We start from the raw sequence: 21,183 nt of genomic DNA, 5'->3' as shown, positions 1-21,183 counted from the left end.
CATATGACACAGCAAGATTTTATCCTGTATTTTAAGCCTTTTCCAGAAATGAGAATTACATCAAACATGAAAGCGATTGTCTGAGGATGGTGCTGGACCATCTGACATAAAAAGATAAGGGGACAAGTTTGATGAAAAAGCTTTAAATAAAGATTCAAATCCAGGCATGTCACATGATTGCGTGAAACAGAGGGCCCTAGCAGGGTCATACTGCCTGACCTGACCCGTGGGTCTTTGGGTAACCATCTAGAGTTCTTATCCTTTCTAATCTCTCTAGGTGTGTAACAAGAGAGAGAAGCGTCTGACTGACCCTATCCTGGAGAAGTACATCATCAACGTGGTGTTTGACACCATCAATGCCTTCTTCAGCTCCCCCTTCTCTGAAAACAGCACATCTCTACAGGTCAGCTCACTGCTGCTGCCTACTCAGAGGCTTTGTCATGATATAACGTTTACTGTAGAGCCTGTGTATTGTCTTACAGTATTTGTGCAGTCATGATGTGTAATGAATTCTCATGGTGTGATTCTGATATCCTCTGTGCCTTTAACCAGACCCACCACACCACGGTGACACAGCTGCTCCAGTCTAGCATGCGTCTGCTGGACTGTCCCTGGCTGCAGCAGCAACACAGAGGCCTGGTGGAGACCTGCATCCGTACCCTGGCTATGACAGGTGAGACGGACCTACTGTAGGGCCCAGAGGTGGGCTACAGTCAGGGGCATACAGGGCCCAGGGGTGGGCTACAGTCAGGGGCATACAGGGCCCAGAGGTGGGCTACAGTCAGGGGCATACAGGGCCCAGAGGTGGGCTACAGTCAGGGGCATACAGGGCCCAGAGGTGGGCTACAGTCAGGGGCATACAGGGCCTAGACACACAAGGTCAAATTAAGTCGGGGGCGGCAGGTAGCCTAGTGGTTAGAGCGTTGGACTAGTAACCGAAAGGTTGCAAGATCGAATCCCTGAGCTGACAAGATAAAAATCTGTCATTCTGCCCCTGAACAAGGCAGTTAACCCACTGTTCCTAGGCCGTCATTGTAAATAAGAGTTTGTTCTTAACTGACTTGGCCTAGTTAAAGGTTTGTAAATATAACTTAAGATTGTTCTACATTGTTTGAGTGCGAGTACCTTTTGAACTCAATGATGACTTTCTCCAATGTTATGTGTGCAGCGAAGAACCTCTCCATCTCCCTGCCCCTGGACCTGGAGTCTCAGATCACCACCATGCTGAGCAGCAGTTCCTTCAACTCTCTGTCCCGCTCCAACCCCAACTACAAGAGCTCCACCCGCTCCAGCCGCCCCTCCGCCCCCAACAACCCCTGGGACTACAAGAACATCATTGAGAAGCTGCAGGTTGGACCCATAACCTACCCTGCTCCCATTCCCCTCCTGTATCCATCACTTCATTCAACCAGCCACAACAGAAAGAGCAATGGGAAAATTCCTTGGCCTCCGTCTCTCTGTTTGTTCACTGTTCTTGAGGGTTTGGTGTTTGACCCAGCGGGGTTCTAACCCTGTCCCTTCTCTCTGGTTGAGGGTTTGGTGTTTGACCCAGCGGGGTTATAACCCTGTCCCTTCTCTCTGGTTGAGGGTTTGGTGTTTGACCCAGCGGGGTTATAATCCTGTCCCTTCTCTCTGGTTGAGGGTTTGGTGTTTGACCCAGCGGGGTTCTAACCCTGTCCCTTCTCTCTGGTTGAGGGTTTGGTGTTTGACCCAGCGGGGTTCTAACCCTGTCCCTTCTCGAGGGTTTGGTGTTTGACCCAGCGGGGTTATAATCCTGTCCCTTCTCTCTGGTTGAGGGTTTGGTGTTTGACCCAGCGGGGTTATAACCCTGTCCCTTCTCTGGTTGAGGGTTTGGTGTTTGACCCAGCGGGGTTATAACCCTGTCCCTTCTCTCTGGTTGAGGGTTTGGTGTTTGACACAGCGGGGTTATAATCCTGTCCCTTCTCTCTGGTTGAGGGTTTGGTGGTTGACCCAGCGGGGTTAAAACCCTGTCCCTTCTCTCTGGTTGAGGGTTTGGTGTTTGACCCAGCGGGGTTATAATCCTGTCCCTTCTCTCTGGTTGAGGGTTTGGTGTTTGACCCAGCGGGGTTCTAACCCTGTCCCTTCTCTGGTTGAGGGTTTGGTGTTTGACCCAGCGGGGTTATAACCCTGTCCCTTCTCTCTGGTTGAGGGTTTGGTGTTTGACCCAGCGGGGTTCTAACCCTGTCCCTTCTCTCTGGTTGAGGGTTTGGTGTTTGACCCAGCGGGGTTATAACCCTGTCCCTTCTCTCTGGTTGAGGGTTTGGTGTTTGACCCAGCGGGGTTCTAACCCTGTCCCTTCTCTCTGGTTGAGGGTTTGGTGTTTGACCCAGCGGGGTTATAACCCTGTCCCTTCTCTCTGTTTGCCTGTGATGTAAACATTGTTCCTCTACACTGATGTTATCTCTATCTTATATCGTATTGTGATGTTTTAATGCCATTTTTTAAATAAAGCTAGATTTGATTCATGTTCAGGACATCATCGGGACTCTAGAGCAGCGTCTGAAGCCGCTGTTGAACGCTGAACTGTCTGTCCTGGTGGACGTCCTGCAGCAGCCTGAACTCCTCTTCCTGGAGGGAACGGATACACGGCAAAGCTGCGAATCAGGAGGCTTCATCTCAAAGTAAGCCAAGGGACTGACCTTCTGGGGGGGGTGTATTTATTTACCAACGCAGTGGAATTTACAGATACAAATCTTTCCAAATGCTAAGTTAAAGAGCATTCCAGTGAATCGTTTTAGTTCAGTAAAGTGGAGCAAGTCTTGGTAAGAGTTGGCAGAGGCCTAACACTGTCACTGTGTACCTGTGGCCCAGACTGATTCAGCACACTAAAGCCCTGATGAACTCTGACGAGAAGCTCTGTATCAAGGTTCTGAGGATTCTGCAGGAGATGCTCATACGTACACTGGACTTTGACGAGAAGGTAAAGACTTAATGACCAGTCAGTGTAGGTCTGGTAGATTAACCAATAGAATATCTGAGTGCATTTAATAAAGGTTTTATGAAGGTGTGTATTGAGGTACTATTTGGGTAAGAAACAAACCATGTTTTTGTGTGACTGAATGTCTCATCAATAAGGGCATTGCACTGAGGAAGGTGCTGCTACAGAACTATCTGTTCACCAACAAGAAGAACAACAAGGCAGAGCTGGTTGAACTTGGAGCAACAGGTTTGTTTATATTAGGCTTAGAACAAGATTATTACTGTTCCTATTTACAGTGTGTTCATGTGTATGTCTATACTAATTGCGTTCCTATTTATAGTGTGTTAATGTGTATGTCTATACTGACTGTGTTCATGTGTATGTCTATACTGACTGTGTTCATGTGTATGTCTATACTGACTGTGTTCATGTGTATGTCTATACTGACTGTGTTCATGTGTATGTCTATGCTGACTGTGTTCATGTGTATGTCTATACTGACTGTGTTCATGTGTATGTCTATACTGACTGTGTTCATGTGTATGTCTATGCTGACTGTGTTCATGTGTATGTCTATACTGACTGTGTTCATGTGTATGTCTAGGTGCTGAGCAGGAAAGGGACTGGGTGGCTGTAGCTGCTGTTCAGTGTCATCTGGACAGGGAGGGTGGGACAAAGCTCTTCACTGACCTCATAATGAGTACCAAGAACAACAAGATTTTCCAGGAGAGCATCCAGATGGCCATATGTCTGCTGGAGGGGGGCAACACAGAGATACAGGTAGGCTATAACACAGGAGAGCATCCAGCTGGCCATATGTCTGTAGCACAGAGATACAGGTAGGCTATAACACAGGAGAGCATCCAGCTGGCCATATGTCTGCAACACAGATATACAGGTAGGCTATAACACAGGAGAGCATCCAGCTGGCCATATGTCTGCAACACAGATATACAGGTAGGCTATAACACAGGAGAGCATCCAGCTGGCCATATGTCTGCAACACAGATATACAGGTAGGCTATAACACAGGAGAGCATCCAGCTGGCCATAGGTCTGCTGAAGGGGGGGCAACACAGAGATACAGGTAGACTATAACACAGGAGAGCATCCAGCTGGCCATAGGTCTGCTGGAGGGGGGGGGGGCAACACAGAGATACAGGTAGGCTATAACACAGGAGAGCATCCAGCTGGCCATAGGTCTGCTGGAGGGGGGGCAACACAGAGATACAGGTAGGCTATAACACAGGAGAGCATCCAGCTGGCCATAGGTCTGCTGAAGGGGGGCAACACACTGATCCTTTTAGTGGATTTTCTTCAGAACTCCTTCTACAAGCTGATGATGGGGGACAACAAGTCAGAGAAATTCTTCAAGGTCCTCCACGACCGGATGATAAACGCCCAGATGGACATCAAGGCCAACGTATCAGTCAGTGTGGGAGAGATGACTAACAAAGACCTCCAGACTGGTGAGAGGGACACTACTCTGATCTCAGATAGTCAAATGCAGGTTTCGACTGTCATAGTTATGAAATAATTATTGTAATTTACAGAAAAAAACTATGATTGTGTGTCAATGACTACGTATTGTACTTAAGTCTATATGGTATGGGTATATTGTTGGTGTTTTTAAACTAACATTTCACTTTGTTCATGGTTCCCTCCCTGGTATGTCTCCTGCCAGGCTCTGGTGGGTCGGTTCTACCTGGCTCCGTTGTCCCGGCCTCTGAGTCTGATCAGCAGGAGACAGAGATGGGCCCTGCAGTTATCATCATGAAACCCATCCTACGCTTCCTCCAGCTGCTCTGTGAGAACCACAACCAGGACCTACAGGTGGGTGAGAGGCAGAACAAGCACCATTGATTCAGCTGAAACAGCTACTACTACTACTACTACTACTACTACTACATTTACATTTTAGTCATTTAGCAGGCGCTCTTATCCAGAGCGACTTATAGTAGTGAATGAATACTGCTACTACTTCTACTGATACTACTACTGCTACTGCTTCTACTACTGTTACTGCTGCTACTACTACTATTGCTGTTACTGCTAATACCACTGCTGCTACTACTACTACTACTGTTACCGGTGCTACTACTACTGTTACTACTACTGCTACTGTTACTACTACTACTGTTTCTGCTGCTGCTGCTGCTGCTGCTGCTACTACTACTACTGCTACTACTACTACTACTACTACTGTTTCTGCTGCTGCTGCTACTACTACTACTGCTGCTACTACTACTACTACTACTGTTTCTGCTGCTACTACTACTACTACTACTACTACTACTGTTTCTGCTGCTGCTACTACTACTGTTACTGCTGCTGCTGCTACTGTTACTGCTACTGCTGCTACTGTTACTGCTACTACTACTACTGCTACTGTTAATGCTACTACCACTACTACAATTACTACCACTACTACTACCATTACTACTTCTGCTACCACTACTACTACTACTGTTACTACTACCACTACTGCTACTACTACCACTGTTACTGCTTATACTGATACTACTACTACTACTGCTACTACCACTGCTGCCACCACTACTACGACTGTTACTGCTGCTGCTACTGTTTCTGCTACTACTACTGGTGCTGCTGCTGCTACTACTACTTCTATTGATACCGCTGCTGCTACTACTACTACTGATACTGCTACTGCTACTGATACCGCTGCTAATACTGATACTGCTGCTACTACTGATAATACTACTACTGATACTGCTACCTCTTCTGGCTGTGCCGGGTGGAGATTATAACAGAACATGGTCAAGATGTTCAAATGTTCATAAATGACTAGCATGGTCAAATAATAATAATCACAGTAGTTGTCGAGCTACTACTGATACTGCTACTTCTACTGCTACTACTCTTACTACTGATACTACTACTACTGCTACTACTACTGATACTGCTACTCCTACTACTGCTACTACTACTGATACTGCTACTCCTACTACTGCTGCTACTACTACTGATACTACTACTACTACTACTACTGCTACTACTACTGATACTGCTACTCCTACTACTACTACTGCTACTACTACTGATACTGCTACTCCTACTACTGCTACTCCTACTACTTCTGCTACTTCTACTGTTACTTCTGCTACTACTACTACTACTGATACTGCCACTCCTACTACTACTACTACTACTACTACTTCTGCTACTACTACTACTTCTGCTACTACTACTACTTCTGCTACTACTACTACTACTTCTGCTACTACTACTACTACTACTACTACTACTACAACTACTACTACTACTGCTATTGATACTGCTGCTACTACTACTACTGCTACTGCTACTGCTACTACTACTACTGCTGCTACTATTACTGCTATTGATACTGCTGCTGCTACTCCTGCTACTACTACTACTGCTGCTACTCCTACTACTGCTGCTACTACTACTGCTACTCCTACTACTGCTGCTACTACTGATACTGATACTCCTGCTGCTGCTACTCCTGCTACTGCTACTACTACTACTACTACTGCTACTACTACTGATACTGCTACTACTACTGCTGCTACTACTACTGATACTGCTACTCCTACTGCTACTACTGATACTGATACTCCTACTGCTACTGCTACTACTGCTACTACAACTACTACTACTACTACTGCTGCTACTACTACTGCTACTACTACTACTGCTACTCCTACTACTGCTACTCCTACTACTGCTGCTACTACTGATACTGCTACTCCTACTACTGCTGCTACTACTACTGCTACTCCTACTACTGCTGCTACTACTGATACTCCTACTGCTACTGCTACTACTACTGCTGCTACTACTACTGCTGCTACTACTGCTATTGATACTGCTGCTGCTACTCCTGCTGCTACTACTACTACTACTGCTACTACTGATACTCCTACTACTACTCCTACTACTGCTGCTACTACTGATACAACCACTACTACTACTACTGATACTGCTACAACTACTGATACTGATACTACTGCAATTTACACTCTGCTGAGGTCTAAACAGTCAGTCGTCATTATATGAAACTCACCTATGAGGTAGCTACGGGTGATGAAGCTGAAAATGGTCTGTTTAACCCAGCGACCCAACATGACTGACTGACCATCCTTCCCTTTCCCTCCCAGAACTTCCTGCGCTGCCAGAACAACAAGACCAACTACAACCTGGTGTGTGAGACGCTGCAGTTTCTGGACGTCATGTGTGGCAGCACCACGGGAGGCCTGGGCCTACTGGGCCTCTACATCAACGAGAGCAACGTGGGCCTCATCACCCAGACCCTGGAGACGCTCACAGAGTACTGCCAGGGCCCCTGCCACGAGAACCAGGTCAGATAATCGCACACAGTTTGACAGAATTGTTTTTTTCTTCAGACAGATACTTTGATAATACTGCCAGAAATTAGGTTTATTAAAAGTTCTGTGAGGTTGAAGACATAACACAGATACTTTGTCATGTTGTGATAATAACTGTCTGTTTCTGTAGACCTGTATAGTGACCCATGAGTCCAACGGCATCGACATCATCACAGCCCTCATTCTGAATGACATCAGTCCTCTGTGTTGTTACCGCATGGAGATGGTGCTGCAGCTCAAGGTTCACTTCCTGTTGTTCTACTTTATAAATATAGATCTCTGTGTCCTAATTCCTCTCTGTGTCGTACCTCTGAAATGACATGGTCAGTGACGGTATTGTTTCTCCTGTTTCCAGGACAACGCCTCCAAGCTGCTGCTGGCTCTGATGGAGAGTCGCCATGACAACGAGAATGCAGAGAGGATACTGTTTAACCTCCGACCTCGGGAACTGGTCAGAGCAAAGACCCATCTCTATTTCTTCTTCTCCCTCTATTCTTTCTCCTCATTCTTCTTTATAACGAACCTGTAAAACAGCCACACACAGGACGGTGCAGAATAGTACAGTAGACTTCAGCCGACATCAGTATTCTACTCTGCCCCCAGGTAGAGGTGATAAAGAGAGCCTACCAGCAGGAGAGCGAGTGTGAAGTTGGAGAGGTGTCACCTCAAGAGGTCGGCCACAACATTTACATCCTGGCACTTCAGGTAATGCTCCTCTTCAGATTAATGAACTTTATTTATGCACTCCTTTAATAACATAATAAGTTAATGTTAGAGAATAATGCTTTCACCTGTTATGCTTCTGATTGTGGGCCATGTTTTGGTCAGCTGGCGAGGCACAATAAGATCCTGCTCAATCTGCTGAAACCTGCAAAGAGGACCGAAGCGGGAGAGGAGGGGATATCCTCTATGGTCAGTGTTTCTCTCTCTCTCATTTCATCACTTTTGTCTATTAATTCTTTGTAGCCTTTCTACCGTGCGTTTATTTTAAAGTCAGTTCGTTTGTACAAGGCAAGCTTCAGTATATCTGGTTTTCTTATTAATTGGAGGAAGTTGTCCCCTTCACATTACCTCTACGTCTATGCTATAGCTGCTCGCATCAATGGTAGCAGACTCACTGCAAACTTTGTTTAACATCTGATTTCAATATAATAATAAGACAATTAGCAGACACTTTTATCCAAAGCGACTTAGTCATGTGAGCATACATTTTTTTTTACATATGAGTGGGACTGGGAATCAAACCTACTATCCTGGCCTTGCAAGCACCATGCCGTCAAATGGGGATATTTGCATATCCGTGCTTCGTTTATATGCCGGGAAATGGTTTAACATAAAGCATGACTTGGAAGTAGTAGCTGTAGATCTAGAATGTAAACACAAGCTGAATGGGAAAAGCCAGGATGTTTTGATTCACTAATGATGCTCTCTGATGTTGTTAGTCCTACTCCAGTCTCCTTTTTGGATCATTTATCAACTGATTTAGTTTAGTTTCATTTATTTGCACCAAAGAAAACAAGTGATACACAACAAAACAGATAAAAATAAATAAAACTGTGTGCAGGTTGGAAACCCGAGGGCTTAAATGAAATCAACACTGCAACAAAAATAATATAGGGGGTCCAGCTGTCCTCTGGGGGGGGTCGAAGGTGCTCAAACTATATATTTTTTTTACCGTTAAGTGTGTGTACATTACTGTATTTATACATGGGATATTGTTTTTCAACAGGAAAAGTTCAAAAAGAGCAGGAGTGTTTCTCCTGTTGACTTCCTGCAGCTGAACCTCTGTTTCTCCTGTTGACTTCCTGTAGCTGAACCTCTGTTTCTCCTTTTGCCGACCTGCAGCTGAACCTCTGTTTCTCCTGTTGACTTCCTGTAGCTGAACCTCTATTTCTCCTTTTGACGACCTGCAGCTGAACCTCTGTTTCTCCTGTTGACTTCCTGCAGCTGAACCTCTGTTTCTCCTGTTGACTTCCTGCAGCTGAACCTGAACAACAGACCTCTCTCTCAGATGTTGAAATCTACGGTGCCGGTGGAGATCGAGGAGCAGGACCCACTGGAGTTCTATGACCAGCACACTTCACAGATAGAGGTCTCCACAGCCACACTTCTCCCCTTAATTCACCCTGTACTACAGTAGTCAAGCTTGCTCATTGTGAATAGTCTGAAGTTCACTTGAACTGCCGACTGCAAAAGACCACTGTCTTAACTTGTTGTCCCTGTCCGTCTGTCTTCCGGTCAGATTGTGCGTGAGGACCGCAGCATGGAGCAGATCGTGTTCCCCATTCATCCCATCTGTGAGTTCCTGATGGAGGAGTCCAAGTTCCGTGTGTTCAACACCACTGAGCAGGACGAGCAGGGCAGCAAGGTCACACACTTCTTCCAACAGGCCTCCTTCCTCCACAACGAGATGGAGTGGCAGAAGAAGCTCCGCAGTAAGCAAAAAGAATTCAAGGAAGTAACACTCGCACCTGTCTTTTCCTACTAGGACTGACTTTGCTGATAACTACTTATTGAGACATGTGGTTGTCCCAACTAGCTATCTTAAGATGAATACACTATCTGTCACTCTTGATAAGTGTCTAAATTATTCAAATATAAGCTTGGCTCTTCTGATCCCCCTGTCCATGTTCTACTGGCTTTAATCTCTCTTTCTCTCTCTCTCTCACGGATGCTGTGTGGTGATAAAAGACTGAAGGGTGTTTTGTGTTTCAGGTATGCCGGTGCTGTTTTGGTTCTCTCGCAGGATGAGCACCTGGGGTAGCATCTCCTTTAACCTGGCTGTCTTCATCAACCTCATCATCGCGTTCTTCTACCCCTACGACTCAGGCCAAGGTGAGGCTCTGCTTGTGTGTGTCAGTGGAGGCTGTTGAGGAGAGGACGGCTCATAATAATGTCTGGAATGGAATGATACCAAACACATGAAAACCATGTTTTATAACAATGGCTGGAATGGAGTGGTATGAGCCACCCTCTCCTCAGCAGCCTCCACTGGTGTGGGTGTGTCCCCAGAATCATTATTCTGTGTACTTATTGAAGACAAAGAAACAAAATGTTTCATGTTGTGATTGCTGTCCCCTAGGTGCGATAGACGACTCAATGCTGTCCATGCTGTTCTGGGGCTTCCTGGGTCTGTCTGTCATGGGAATGTTCTCCCAGGGTTACGGCCTCAGGCCCTTCACCGTGGCCCTTATACTGCGCTCCATCTACTGCTTTGGCATCGGCCCCACTCTCATCCTACTGGGCACCCTCAATGTAAGCCTCACTTAAGTCAATTCCAACTGGGAGACTAAGTGGAGGTTAGGATTGGCCTCGTAGGCCAGAGCCGGTTTTGTTAAAGGTATTGATAAATATGCTGAATATCAATGACAACATGGTGATCCAATGACTGTTCATCTGTTCCTCTCCACAGCTGATAAATAAGATAGTGTTTGTGGTGAGCTTCGTGGGCAACAACGGGACATTTATCATGGGCTACCGTGCGATGGTGATGGACGTGGAGTTCCTGTATCACCTAGCCTACGTTCTGACCAGCACCCTGGGCCTCTGTGTCCATGAGCTGTTCTACAGCTTCCTGGTGGGTGACCCTTATGACTCATAACATTATGTTAATAATATTACTGGCAATACATCATTCAGCGTACACATCTACATACACACAAAGACCCTAGGATTTGTTTTGCCTCTTTTTGTTGTGTGTGTGTGTGTGTGTGTGTGTGTGTGTGTGTGTGTGTGTGTGTGTAGCTGTTTGATCTGATCTACCGAGAGGAGACGCTGTTCAACGTGATAAAGAGTGTGACCCGGAATGGACGCTCCATCCTGCTCACTGCCCTGCTGGCCATCATCCTGGTCTACCTGTTCTCCATCGTGGGCTTCCTCTGCCTCAAGAATGACTTCCTCATGGAGGTGGACCCCCTGCCTCAGATAACCTCAGGTACTGGACCGTGCCGCAGACACCTGACTTACTGGACCATCACCAACTCAATTGCCTTGTGGTTAGTGTCCGCCCTGATATTGGGAGTTCAAACCTCGGCCAAGTCATACCAAAGACTGCAAGAAATGGGACCCTGATGCATCTCTGCTTGGCACTCAGCATTAAGGAGATAGACTGGGGATAAGGCCCTGCAATAGACTAGCGTCCTGTTCAGACCTGGGTTTGTTATTTAAATATTTTGTGTATTTTAGTATTTTCAAATACACATCCCAAAACAAGGACTTGTATTTGAATGCTTATTTTTAAAACCAAATAGTCAACCAAATTGTATTTGAAAGTACACTACACATACATACACCCCTTCCAATTAGTGGATTCGGCTATTTCAGCCACAACCGTTGCTGACAGGTGTATACAATCGAGAACACAGCCATGCAATCTCCATAGACAAACACTGGCAGTATAATGGCCTTACTGAAGAGCTCAGTGACTTTCAATGTGGCACCGTCATAGGATGCCACCTTTCCAACAAGTCAGTTTGTCAAATTTCTGCCCTGCTAGAGCTGCCCTGGTCAACTGTAAGTGATGTTATTGTGAAGTGGAAAAGTCTAGGAGCAACAACAGCTCAGCCGCGAAGTGGTAGGCCACACAAGCTCACAGAACAGGATTGCCAAGTGCTGTATCACGTAAAAACATCTGTCCTCGGTTGTAACACTCATTACTGAGTTACAATCTGCCTCTGGAAGCAACGGCAGCACAATAACTGTTTGTCGGGAGCTTCATGAAATAGGTTTCCATTGCCGAGCAGCCGCACACAAGCCTAAGATCAACATACGCAATGCCAAACGTCGGCTGGAGTGGTGTAAACCTCGCCACCATTGGACTCTGTAACAGTGGAAACGTGTTCTCTGGAGTGCTGAATCACGCTTCACCATCTGGCAGTGCGATGGATGAGTCTGGGTTTGGTAGAACGCTACCTGCCCGAATGCATAGTGCCAACTGTAAAGTTTGGTGGAGGAGGAATAATTGTCTAGGGCTGTAGGGGGAAGGCCCTTTCCTGTTTCAGCATAACAATGTCCCCGTGCACAAAGCGAGGTCCATAAAGAAATGGTTTGTCGAGATCGGTGCCGAAGAACTTGACTGGCCTGCACAGAGCCCTGACCTCAACCCCATCGAACACCTTTGGGATGAATTGAAACGCCCAACCTCACTAATGCTCTTGTGGCTGAATGGAAGCAAGACCCCGCATCAATGTTCCAACATCTAGTGGAAAGCCTTCCCAGAAGAGTGGAGGCTGTTATAGCAGCAAAGGGAGGAACAACTCCATATTAATGCCCATGAATTTGGAATAAGATGTTCGATGAGCACGTGTCCACATACTTTTGGTCATGTAGTGTACTTTCAAATACCTGGATTAAATTCATGGGAGTGTATTTATGTCAGTGTATTTGAGTCGTTTTTTTGCAAGTACATTCCAATATTCAACTACATGTTTTTTCCAAATAAAGGTTCTTAATACTTGTTTTGAAATGTATTGAAAAGTAATTGGGGTGTACTTGTACATCAAGCTACCTCATGCTACAGAAACCGGATATAGGCTGCTGCTCCTATGATACGTTATGGCACGCCAAGGCTAATAACCTTACTGGAAATCAGACAGGTAGCCTTTACAAGCAGTTAGCGTATGGATGGTACAATAAGACATGATAAAAAACAAACATGTCTGGTCATTGGTCAGTGTATGGCAGGGCTCTACATCCCTGTTCCTGGGGAGCTACCGCCCTGTAGGTTTACACTCCAACCCTGTTCCTGGAGAGATACCATCCTGTAGGTTTACACTCCAACCCTGTTCCTGGAGAGCTACCATCCTGTAGGTTTTCACTCCAACCCTGTTCCTGGAGAGCTACCGTCCTGTAGGTTTACACTCCAACCCTGTTCCTGGAGAGCTACCGTCCTGTAGGTTTACACTCCAACCCTGTTCCTGGAGAGCTACCCTCCTGTAGGTTTTCACTCCAACCCTGTTCCTGGAGAGCTACCATCCTGTAGGTTTACACTCCAACCCTGTTCCTGGAGAGATACCGTCCTGTAGGTTTACACTCCAACCCTGTTCCTGGAGAGCTACCCTCCTGTAGGTTTACACTCCAACCCTGTTCCTGGAGAGCTACCGTCCTGTAGGTTTACACTCCAACCCTGTTCCTGGAGAGCTACCCTCCTGTAGGTTTACACTCCAACCCTGTTCCTGGAGAGCTACCATCCTGTAGGTTTACACTCCAACCCTGTTCCTGGAGAGCTGCGCACCTGATTCTAATAATTAGCTGGTTGATAAGCTGAATTAGGTTATTTACAAAAACTAAAAAATAACTTTATGTTCTGTGTATGGTATACTATAGGGTTGTGATTTAATCTGGGATCATCTTCTACAGGGCGACATGGCAATGAGGAGGCATCCCAAGACTTCCTGAACACCTGCAGTAGTGATGGAGTCAGCTGCACTGCAAAGGCAGGACTTCCTGTTGAACCTGAGGGTTAGTCTCCATTTATTGTCTCTACTTAGTAAGTCATCTATTGCTCCTTTAATTGTTAAGTCACCCTCATCGTTTGACGGGTTTGGATAGGAAATAAATGTTAAATAATATAAAACACAGTTTGGATGGATGTGAGCGGTAAAATATCATGAACTTTAAAAAGTCTGGTGTGAGTGGTACATAGCTAAACAATTTTACGGTTTAGCAGAGGAGAACAATTTGGAGCGGGCCTGTGACACTCTGCTCATGTGCATTGTCACTGTGCTGAACCACGGCTTGAGGAACGGTGGAGGGGTGGGAGACGTGCTACGCAGGCCCTCCAAAAACGTACGAACGAAGACCCACCACACACATTAACCTACTTACAATCCATCTAATACACAATCAGTATCACTTCATGTCAAAGAGGACAAAATGTTCCACAAGCCAACATTCATATTTACATTTGAACAATTGATGTGATTTCGTACCTTGTAGGAGCCGCTGTTCCCAGCCCGCGTCATCTACGATCTCCTCTTCTACTTCATTGTCATCATCATCGTACTCAACTTGATCTTTGGCGTCATTATCGACACCTTCGCTGACTTGCGTAGTGAGAAACAGAAGAAAGAGGAGGTCCTCAAGACCACCTGCTTCATCTGTGGTGAGAGATCAAAAGATTATTTTTTAAAGGAACAAAAAAAAAGAAACATTGCATAACATGAGCTCATAAATCACACAATCTGAACATTCAACCTGAAACTCCCTGCAGGTCTGGAGAGGGACAAGTTTGATAATAAAACAGTGTCTTTTGAGGAGCACATAAAGTTGGAACATAACATCTGGAACTACCTGTATTTCATCGTGCTTGTTCGCGAGAAGAACAAGACTGACTACACTGGACCAGAGAGTTATGTGGCCCTCATGATAAAGGTACAGTAATAGCTGGTTGAGTTCTATTTTAATTGGATAAACGACCACCTCTAAAATAACTCTCACTGAAACCAGTTTACAACGTATCCTTATTATAAGTAGCATTGGATACTTTTGACTTTGGGGTCATCTGTTGCTAGGGAAGAGCACTGCCAGTGATTCTACATGTCCTCCCCCGTCTTGTCTCAGAGTAAGAACCTGGACTGGTTCCCCCGCATGCAGGCCATGTCCCTGGTGGTGACGGATGGAGACGGGGACCAGAACGAGATGAGGAACCTGCAGGACAGACTGACGTCCACTATGAATGTGGTCAGCCAACTCACAGGACAGCTAACAGAGCTTAAAGAGCAGGTATAACACACAGGCCTAGATTCAACTCACAGGACAGCTAACAGAGCTCAAAGAGCAGGTATAACACACAGGCCTAGATTCAACTCACAGGACAGCTAACAGAGCTCAAAGAGCAGGTATAACACACAGGCCTAGATTCAATTCGTATTGCAGAAGATCCGCTCTATAGTTCGATTGAAATTTAAATGCAGTGTTCGCAAAGCCTTCATTTACGGTTAAACGCTGCATGTCAGCTCAATCGGAAATTACCTTTTTACATTTCAAATCGCACGATGTCACGGCTCTTCAGCAGTACGGATAGAATCTAGCCCCTTAGTCCCTTGTCAGAGACATTGAGGAGCTGGCCAGCTCCAGAACAATATACAAGGCACTTATTCACATCTCTTATCCAGGGCAAGTAGCATACTATAATAATGATAAATTGTAGAAATAGTACAATTTGGTTAACTGATGTCCTCATGATATAGGCTAGTGTTTCCAGGAGGATGCCCCTGGCCTGGCTGGCTGACATACTGTTTCCTGTGTAGATGACGGATCAGAGGAAGAGGCGGCAGAGGATGGGCTTTGTGGATGTCCAGTCAGGAGGAGGAGCTGGTGCTGCTAGCATGTCCCCCAGTGTTGCTGGAGGAAACCATCAGATGTCCAACAAACCCTGATTGGTGTCCTGTCTTACTGTGCCACCACGCTTTGCCAAAGACTGAGTCCGTTAAGTCTATCGATACTATCCAAGATCAGCCAACACACTCTCTGATGGAGTCAATCACGTGTTAAAATGTTTTTAGTTGTGACTGATGCTGACAGGACTAAGTTACTGAGGTTGGGTTCTTTGTAAATCCACTCCATTTGTTTCTCCTTAAAGGGTTTCAACGCTTCCAGTAACGTACGTCTGAAGAAAGAGGAACATTATCAATCTCTGTTCTTGGTCCATGCATGTTAATATAATCAGAGCAATTGATTAATGGCATTGCACTGCTGCGAACACATCTCAGATGACAACAACATTGAAAAGTGATACTACGGCAAAGCAGGAAGCAACACGTTCATCCATTATATTAGATTTACAGATTACTACAGTAGGTCCATGACTAGCACCAAATGTTTGTCTGAAATACATCTACTTGTCAATGTCTCCATTGTATTGGCCCCTCTTAGAGAAATGGAAACTTGACAATGTTATCTTCTGAATGTGCATCAGTAAACAGTGTTTGATTTTAACTGTTTTTACTTCTACAACATGCCAGTAATAGTATGCAATTTCTTCCAAATGGAAAAAGTAAAAGCCTTCACTACATTTTTAGGATAGATTTATTCAATAAAATACATTCCAATGTTAAAAAGCAAGTTAATACAGACAAAGGACATAACTGAGGAAGTACTCTGAAAATAGGATTTGGTTAAGTATACAAAGTTAAGGCTAGAGTTCACAACATAAAAAAAAAAGGCACTTTGAAATGCATTGTTGCGAGTGCTTAGTATTTTAATCTAGGCTAACAATCATTTTCTTTACATTCGTTTGGAATTGTCACTCAGGCAATTAAAGTAGGACGACTACAAGCCTATTCTTTCACAGAGTAGGAAGGTACCTTTTACACTTAATCACAGGGTTACTGTGCTCTGTAATACAGGACCTATTTCAGTTAGTGTGGGGGGGAAAAAAATACACTGTTACGTCATACCTCAAGTCTAAAACATTCTCACACACTTCCAGCGGTGAATTCAGATTTGACTCCCCCTTATGGCATATGAAGGGGACCAAATAGGAGAATTGGAACTCACCGTAGACTAGCATGCTTTTCCCTCATGTAAGTCTATACTGACCGTGACTAAAATCTAAAAGTACAGAGGCTGCATACTCGTGAAGCATAGCAATAAAACACATTCTCTGAATAATCTGGGCTATTAACAACTACCCCCAATTCCCTAAGGTTGATTAAAATTCCTTGACAGATTTAACAGGTAGGAGTGCTTTGTCGAGAGCTCAGACATCTATTGTTTTCCCTTAATTCGTTAATGTGTAAACAAGCAAATAATACGTGTAACAGGTAGAAAATTAGTTAGTGGAAAATGTGCCTTTGAAAATCCCTGTTTCCTTTTCAAAATGAACTGTGATCCTTTTATCCTAAAAGTTATTCATCCACACGTCAAGATTCTGAATGGCATAATTAAAAGAAATAAAGGTTTTAAAAGCAGCAGTACTTGAAATATTGACCTGGAAAAATACAATGTTTAATAAAAATATTAATGTTTGCTACAAAGCAGCTGTATCATAAATATAATGATCAAAATGACTTTAGTGTTTTCAATTTACAAGGTAAAGCTAGTGAATACTTGGAACTTTAGAAACATTCTATAAAATGTGATTGTTTTCTGCTTATTGTGTATGACTTGGTCAGTTGAGTGTATTCATTATAATGTCTAACAGTCCAGACTCCTGTAGAAAATACATATCAAAAGAGACCAAATACCTCATTACTAGGCTAGGCTACATGAAGTGCATTCCTCATAAGTGAGTACCATTATCTTCTGGTTAAGTGGTGTCGTCTCGTTTGACCTTGGTCTTAGTGTTTCCCTCGCTCTCCACCAGGTTTTCCTTCATCAGGTACTCCTTCAGGCTGGGCTGGTTCCCTACATCAGCCCCAGAGTCCTGGATCTCCTGCAGCAGCACCTCCCACCGCCGCTTATCCTTGGAGATCTTCCACGACAATCTGACGTTGGTCTGGAGGAGAGGGATAAGCAGTGGGTGAAAGAGGTGCTGCTGCAGGGCCTCCTGTGAGGGGGCCAGGTCCCTCAGGGCTCGGTCACAGTACTCCTGGGCCTCCCCCAGCTGCTCCAGCTCCTGGAAGCAGGTCACCAGGGCCAGCACGGTGAAGAGCCAGTGGGTGCGCTGCTGGTGGTGAGGCTGCTGCATCCCCTGCTGCTCACAGCCTAGCTTCTCCTGGAGCCTCAGGCCGTTGAGCAGAGGGCCTAGGCCCTCCTGGTAACGGCCCACACGCATCAGCATCTGGCCAGCCTGCAGGTCACCCAGATAGAAAAACTCCAGAAAGGTGGCAGAGCGTCGCAGCTCAGCCAGCGAGTGCATGTGGGTCAGGTACTGTTCAAACGCCCGGCTCCGCTTGGCGATGGTCTCTGCCACAAAGTTCTTACGCAGCCTCTTGCGGGGGAAACAGACACGCTCCATGTGGTCCCCGTGACGACGGCGAAGGCGGCTGTGCAGACGCTCGAAGTCGGTGTATCGCCGGGTGATGACGGCGGGGGTTTTGTCAAACATCCCAGACTGGATCACATGGATGGTGTAGAGCTGAGGAGAGGGAGAGATGTCACACACAGGCTTAGCCAGGGACTAGACTTTCATCTCTGCTATTTCATACTTACCACATACTTAGAGGAGCTCTCTGGCACCACACTGGCATCAGTCACTTCAAACACCAGCTTCTCAGGCACAGTGCGGCTCCGTAAGCTCCGCTGCAACTGACATGTGAGCAGGGATGAGCCTCCAGGAGACAGGCCCACTGGGCTGGTGTCTGAGGAACAAAGAGAGACATCAGCTCAGACTGCCCTAAAACCGCTCATCTAAACTGAGAAAGATCAGACTGAAAAAGCTTCAGTGAAATTTGCAGTTTCAAGAAACCAGGATACCGTGGAATGAATGTTATTGTTATTCTGGTCAGACTGTTTCAGTTGACTGTGCCTAATACTAATAGTACATCATTGTCCATACATAATCACAGTTGTGGATACTCAGCAGCACCTCAAATATTCTACTGCTTTCGTTCCTCCACTTCAGAATATCAGCTCAAAAAGTACTGCAAAGTTCCTGCAACTAAATATAAAACAGTACCGGCACTGAAATTAGTACCGGCACCCATTTTAGTTGCTGCTAAGATCTACATTACCTGTGCTGCTGAATCCATCCTCTACGGACTCTCCAAGGAAGTCTGAATCACTGTCTGGTCCTGAGGCCTCACCTGGGTCTTCTGATTCCATGGCGCTCTCTCCATCGAAGCAGAGTGTTCCCCCAAGCCGCTCTGAGAGACACTCTGTGTCATCTTCTAACTCAGAACTCTCTGGGAAGCTGTCCTCTGGTACATCAATTGGCTCCCTAGAGACTACTTCTCCTTTGAACAGTGTTCGTCTCAGTCTGTCCAATAGCTTAGAAGCCATCCCATCAAACCACTAGGAAATAATTTCATTTGATTTCAGATAGTATATTTTAGTGTACAACCTACAAGAAGTCCATGTAGGTGTAAGTCATCTTATAATAGTAAATATCAATCATTATTTCGTATGGTAACAACTCAGATCAACTAGGTGACTAACGTTACACCCCCAGCTAGAACGTTTGACTGGAAACGTTGTAGTTTATGAATAACGGAAATCCCGAAACCAGACACTTCGAGTAGGGGTCTTTAAAAGATAATAGCTACTTTTGATTCTAACTAGTTAGCGGTACTTTGAATATTGCGTTTGCCTGATTGTTTAAACAATAAAAAACATACATGTATGCAAGATGGAGAACCAAGGCAAGAGCTCCAACGTGTAAATGTATTGTCAACGACTTGAATTAGAAGGGAAAGAAAACCTAGCTAGTTACGAATGCAAAATAGATTAGGTAGTCTTGCGAGCTAGCCAAACAGGATTACCTAACTTTACCCACTTTTAACATGTCAACGTCAGTGGGACGTCCCAAAGATCCCAATTCCAATTACCATCTAACTAGGTAGCTAAGCGAAGCTAGCAAATAATACAAATAGATAACGTTAGCTAGCAAGTCAAATCGGCTTATTTACCTACTTAACTTGTTAACGTAGCTATAGTAACGAGTCAGCATGCTACTGTAGCTAGGAAAAACAATTTAGCTAGCTAATTACTTAGTTACTTGAATTTATTTAGCTAGCTAAACCTAGCGGTCGAGCTAAAAAAAAAAAAAAGTAGCTATAGCTAACGGAGTTGTTACTCTTACTCACTGTTATGATGGATCCGTAAAGCACCCAGCCTTATTTCATCAGCATTACACCGCTTCGGTCTCTCCCCCAAACTTATTTGGGACAGTCTGTCCGACCTCTTTACCGCTGGATACGGCCCGGAATCTCTTCTTCTTCGGCCCCGGAATCTCTTCTTCTTCGGCCCCGGAATCTCTTCTTCTTCGGCCCCGGAATCTCTTCTTCTTCGAGATTGTGTTGGCGGATCGCATCCAATTGAAGGTAGATTCACCGCCACCTACTGTACTGAAGTGTGAGGCCATTCACGACCTACCTACATTTATTTGATTTGTGATATGGTACTACAAAATTGGGGGAAAAGTAAAAATTACCCTGCCAACTATTAAACCGCTCTAAAAAAATATATATACATATATAATAAAACAAAACGTTTTATAATAATAAAATAAAACACCCCATTCCACTATTTACCCTATCAATCCCATTTATTTATAAAGCCCTTTTTACATTTCATAATTTTTTTCTATTTAACTAGGCAAGTCAGTTAAGAACAAATTCTCATTTACAATGACGGCCTACTCCAGGCAAACCCGGACGACACTGGGCCAATTGTGCGCCGCCCTATGGGAGGGTCCGGTTGTGATACAGCCTGGATTCAAACCAGGGTGTCTGTAGTGATGCCTCTAGCACTGAGATGCAGTGCTTTAGATCGCTGCACCACTCAGGAGCCCTAAATCAGCAGATGACACAAAGTGCTATACAGAAACCCAGCCTAAAACCACAAAAAACAAGCAATGCAGATGTAGAAGCACGGTGTCAAAGAAAAACTCCATAGGAAGAAACCTAGAGAGGAACCAAGGTCTGAGGGGTGGCCAGTCCTCTTCAGGCTGTGCCTGGTGGAGAGTATAAGAGTACATGGCCATTTAAGGCCAGATTGTTCTTCAAGATGTTCAAACGTTCATAGATAACCAGCAGGGTCAAATAATTGTCACAGTGGTTGTAGAGGGTGCAACAGGTCACCACTTTGAGAGTAAATGTCAGTTGGCTTTTCATAGCTGAGCATTCAGAGGTCAAAACAGCAGGTGTGGTAGAGTCAAACTCAATTATCATACTTGAGTAAAAGTAAAGATACATTAATAGAAAATAACTCAAGTAAAAGTGAAAGTCACCAGTATTAACTACTTGAGTAAAAATCTAAAAGTATTTG

The 21,183-nt window shown here is 45.0% G+C and overlaps 2 protein-coding genes across 8 annotated transcripts in view; one reads left to right on the top strand and one right to left on the bottom strand.

Annotated features, from left to right (window-relative positions):
• Nucleotides 1-17,291, top strand: part of LOC115168596 (inositol 1,4,5-trisphosphate receptor type 3) — a 58,030-nt gene extending 40,739 nt beyond the window's left edge. For 3 of the 6 annotated variants that reach the window (XM_029724014.1, XM_029724015.1, XM_029724012.1), the window contains exons 33-58: nt 278-403; nt 553-673; nt 1,169-1,350; nt 2,494-2,642; nt 2,833-2,941; nt 3,097-3,187; nt 3,546-3,721; nt 4,263-4,410; nt 4,626-4,774; nt 7,087-7,287; nt 7,445-7,555; nt 7,670-7,765; nt 7,918-8,019; nt 8,143-8,226; nt 9,296-9,406; nt 9,557-9,749; nt 10,030-10,149; nt 10,397-10,569; nt 10,727-10,891; nt 11,059-11,248; nt 13,672-13,773; nt 13,979-14,100; nt 14,251-14,416; nt 14,525-14,685; nt 14,875-15,036; nt 15,564-17,291. In XM_029724014.1, coding sequence (XP_029579874.1) covers nt 278-403; nt 553-673; nt 1,169-1,350; nt 2,494-2,642; nt 2,833-2,941; nt 3,097-3,187; nt 3,546-3,721; nt 4,263-4,410; nt 4,626-4,774; nt 7,087-7,287; nt 7,445-7,555; nt 7,670-7,765; nt 7,918-8,019; nt 8,143-8,226; nt 9,296-9,406; nt 9,557-9,749; nt 10,030-10,149; nt 10,397-10,569; nt 10,727-10,891; nt 11,059-11,248; nt 13,672-13,773; nt 13,979-14,100; nt 14,251-14,416; nt 14,525-14,685; nt 14,875-15,036; nt 15,564-15,692 — 3,639 coding nt within the window. In that variant the 3' untranslated portion in view covers nt 15,693-17,291. Of the gene's footprint in view, nt 1-277; nt 404-552; nt 674-1,168; nt 1,351-2,493; nt 2,643-2,832; nt 2,942-3,096; nt 3,188-3,545; nt 3,722-4,262; nt 4,411-4,625; nt 4,775-7,086; nt 7,288-7,444; nt 7,556-7,669; nt 7,766-7,917; nt 8,020-8,142; nt 8,227-9,295; nt 9,407-9,556; nt 9,750-10,029; nt 10,150-10,396; nt 10,570-10,726; nt 10,892-11,058; nt 11,249-13,671; nt 13,774-13,978; nt 14,101-14,250; nt 14,417-14,524; nt 14,686-14,874; nt 15,037-15,503 lie in introns of all 6 variants that reach the window. The other 3 variants (XM_029724017.1, XM_029724013.1, XM_029724016.1) reach the window with 2 other exon arrangements.
• Nucleotides 16,326-20,165, bottom strand: LOC115168608 (sorting nexin-21). 2 transcript variants are annotated; one of them, XM_029724053.1, is made up of 4 exons: nt 20,001-20,165; nt 18,930-19,209; nt 18,409-18,557; nt 16,326-18,334 (listed from the first exon to the last, which is right to left on the bottom strand). In XM_029724053.1, exons 2-4 carry the CDS (start codon nt 19,195-19,197, stop codon nt 17,564-17,566), a joined length of 1,188 nt encoding a protein of 395 aa, XP_029579913.1. In that variant the 5' UTR covers nt 19,198-19,209; nt 20,001-20,165; the 3' UTR covers nt 16,326-17,563. The 2 variants fall into 2 exon arrangements, with proteins under 2 accessions (XP_029579913.1, XP_029579914.1); XM_029724054.1 differs by having other exon boundaries at nt 19,002-19,209.
• Nucleotides 20,166-21,183: the final 1,018 nt, after the last annotated feature.

Source organism: Salmo trutta, chromosome 30 (assembly GCF_901001165.1).
Source record: "Salmo trutta chromosome 30, fSalTru1.1, whole genome shotgun sequence".
Classification (NCBI taxonomy): Eukaryota; Metazoa; Chordata; class Actinopteri; order Salmoniformes; family Salmonidae; genus Salmo; species Salmo trutta.
This window is presented reverse-complemented; position numbering and strand designations above follow the sequence as displayed.